Source organism: Triplophysa dalaica, chromosome 10 (assembly GCF_015846415.1).
Source record: "Triplophysa dalaica isolate WHDGS20190420 chromosome 10, ASM1584641v1, whole genome shotgun sequence".
Lineage (NCBI taxonomy): Eukaryota > Metazoa > Chordata > Actinopteri > Cypriniformes > Nemacheilidae > Triplophysa > Triplophysa dalaica.
The window spans coordinates 4179389-4181810 of record NC_079551.1 but is presented as its reverse complement, the minus strand read 5'-3'; the positions used below and the strand labels follow the sequence as shown (position 1 = coordinate 4181810).

General features: G+C 38.2%; 1 protein-coding gene across 1 annotated transcript; it reads right to left on the bottom strand.

Moving 5' to 3' along the window:
* Positions 1-234: 234 nt before the first annotated feature.
* Positions 235-1784, bottom strand: LOC130429871 (ribonuclease inhibitor-like). Its single transcript, XM_056758699.1, has 4 exons — positions 1632-1784; positions 1308-1481; positions 653-826; positions 235-397 (listed from the first exon to the last, which is right to left on the bottom strand). The coding sequence occupies exons 1-4, from the start codon at positions 1766-1768 to the stop codon at positions 235-237; spliced, it is 648 nt and encodes a 215-aa protein (XP_056614677.1). The 5' UTR covers positions 1769-1784.
* Between the last annotated feature and the right edge of the window lie 638 nt (positions 1785-2422).

The following is a 2422-nucleotide window of genomic DNA, read 5'->3' as shown; positions in this document are numbered from 1 at the left end:
TGTAGTCAAATGTAGATGTTATGAGATCCAGGAGGACACGATGAGGAGAACAGTGATGATGTAGTGTACAGTGAGCTGAAGTATAAGATAGTGTGATGTAGTGAGGAGGGTGAACTTGACTTTGTGTAAGAACTCATATCAAATCACAGATTAAAGCCAAATAAACAGATTCATCCTGAAGTTTTCATCTAATAATCAATAGAATAAGAGAAGAATGATTCAATCCATCTTTACTCACATCAGTTCACAGTTTGATCTCTTTAGCACTTCACGAAGCAGCTTGTGTTCTTTTATTTTATTGTGTCTCAGATCAAGCACCTTTAAGAAACTTAATGCTTGTGTCTGAGCCAAAGTATCAGCTAAAGCAGTGACATCTGTGATATTACACCAATATAGACTAAAAGAAGACAAACAAACAGAGAAAGAGAGATTATTTAATATCTTTACCAGATCACAAAAGAACAGAACGATACACAAATAAACAAACTAATACAAATGTGACACAAATAAAGTGAATTGAGCTTTTTCCAGAGCAAGTGTTTTGTTTTAATCGTATAAAAGACTGAACAAAAAATCTTCTCTTGTACATCTGTTGATCATTTAAATAACAAAAAGCTTCAATGAAAAGTGTGTTTTTATTTTAATGACTCACTTCAGTTTCTCCAGTTTGCATTGTGAATGTTCAAGTAGTCGACACAAGAGCTTCACTCCGGTGTCCTTTATTTTATTTCCACTGAGGTTCAGTTCTCTGAGATGTGACGGGTTTGAACACAGAGCTGAAATCAGCTTGTCACGTCGTTTCTTTTTAATACTGCAATCAGACAGACTGAAGAGAGACAGAGAGAATAAAACTGTGATGTTATAAATGTTCTGATTATTTTCTGATGATCTGAACAAAGTTAAACTCCCAGAATCTGCTTCAGCATTGTCTCAATTCTGTTTGCTTGAAGTTATTTTCTTCTAAACTATTTCTAAAAGTCTTTCAATCTGTATTACAAATAAACACTTTGTTACAAAATTGACTTGTGATATAAACAGATTGTTCATCTCAAATCCTGCTGCGACTCTTTTTCTTTAATCCTTCTGTTCTCTAAATCTTACTGAGAGATGGTCTTGTGTATAATAACACAGATCAATGATTAATGTAAATATGCAGTAAATAAACACACTTAATATAAAGACTAGTGAGGGTTCACAAGAATTATTAATGCTGTAAACAATGCAGGATGTTCATGTCACAAATAAATAAAGAGTAAAGCTCTCTGCTCACTGTCACTAGTGTAGAGAATATATTGTGTGTCACTTACTCGAGTGTTTTCAGTCTGAATTGTGAATTACTCAGAAGAGCACAGAGATGTTCAACTCCTGAGTCTCTTAGTGGATTTACACTCAGATCCAGTTTTCTCAAGTGTGACGGGTTTGAATTCAGAGCTGAAGTCAGAGCAACAAGACCTTCATCTGTCAAACCACACGGTCTTAACCTGCATAAGTGAGAGAGAAGAAATTTGTTACAAATCATTTGTGTTGTTTCATTCTTAACACCATTCCAGCATCTAAGGCTATATTCATGGCGAGAACTAGTCAATGGGAGGGGGCACGGTGGCTTAGTGGTTAGCACGTTCGCCTCACACCTCCAGGGTTGGGGGTTCGATTCCCGCTTCCGACTTGTGTGTGTGGAGTTTGCATGTTCTCCCCGTGCCTCGGGGTCTTCCTCCGGGTACTCCGGTTTCCTCCCCTGGTCCAAAGACATTTGTAGTTTGATTGGCATCTCTGGAAAAAATTGTCCGTAGGGTGTGAGTGCGTGAGTGAATGGGTGAGTGTGTGAGCCCTGCGATGGGTTGGCACTCCATCCATTGATGCCCGATGACTCCTGAGATAGCCGCAGGCTCCCCCGAGGTAGTTCGGATAAGCGGTAGAAAATGGATGGATGGATGGATGGTCTGTGGTAGGAAACTGAAGTAAACCCAAACTGACACAGGGAGAACATGCAAACTCCACCCAGAAAGGCCTCCCGTCAGAGCAACAGTTACAAGCAGGAAAAGCTATGACAGCGTGAAGCAGAGCTCAATGACATTTCACTTTTACTATATCACACCAGAATAATATACCTTTTTTCACTGTCTGTGTTTGGTATAATAGCATGTGTTGAATCTAGAGAGATGAACTGTGACTGATCATTCAAACACAGCTCAGATTATTCATGATAATTATATTATTTCATCTACAAATATTTTCACATAATCAATAACAGATATTCTCTTTTGTATTTCTGAACACTCAAATATCTATTCCAAAGATTTGTTAACATGACTTACTCAAGTTTCTCTAGTGTGCAATCTGAATGTTTCAGTGCTTCACTCCAGAGTCTCCCAGTTTATTCTCGGTAAGGTTCAGGTGTTTCAGATGTGATGGGTTTGAACAC

Excerpts from the sequence above, each read along its gene's own strand:
- LOC130429871 (XM_056758699.1), bottom strand. The coding sequence starts at position 1,768 with ATGCCAATCAAACTACAAATGTCTTTGGACCAGGGGAGGAAACCGGAG. Across the intron at positions 1,482-1,631 it reads TCGAACCCCCAACCCTGGAG|GTTAAGACCGTGTGGTTTGA; the intron begins GTGTGAGGCGAA and ends TCACTTATGCAG. Across the intron at positions 398-652 it reads TGCAAACTGGAGAAACTGAA|TCTATATTGGTGTAATATCA; the intron begins GTGAGTCATTAA and ends GTCTTCTTTTAG.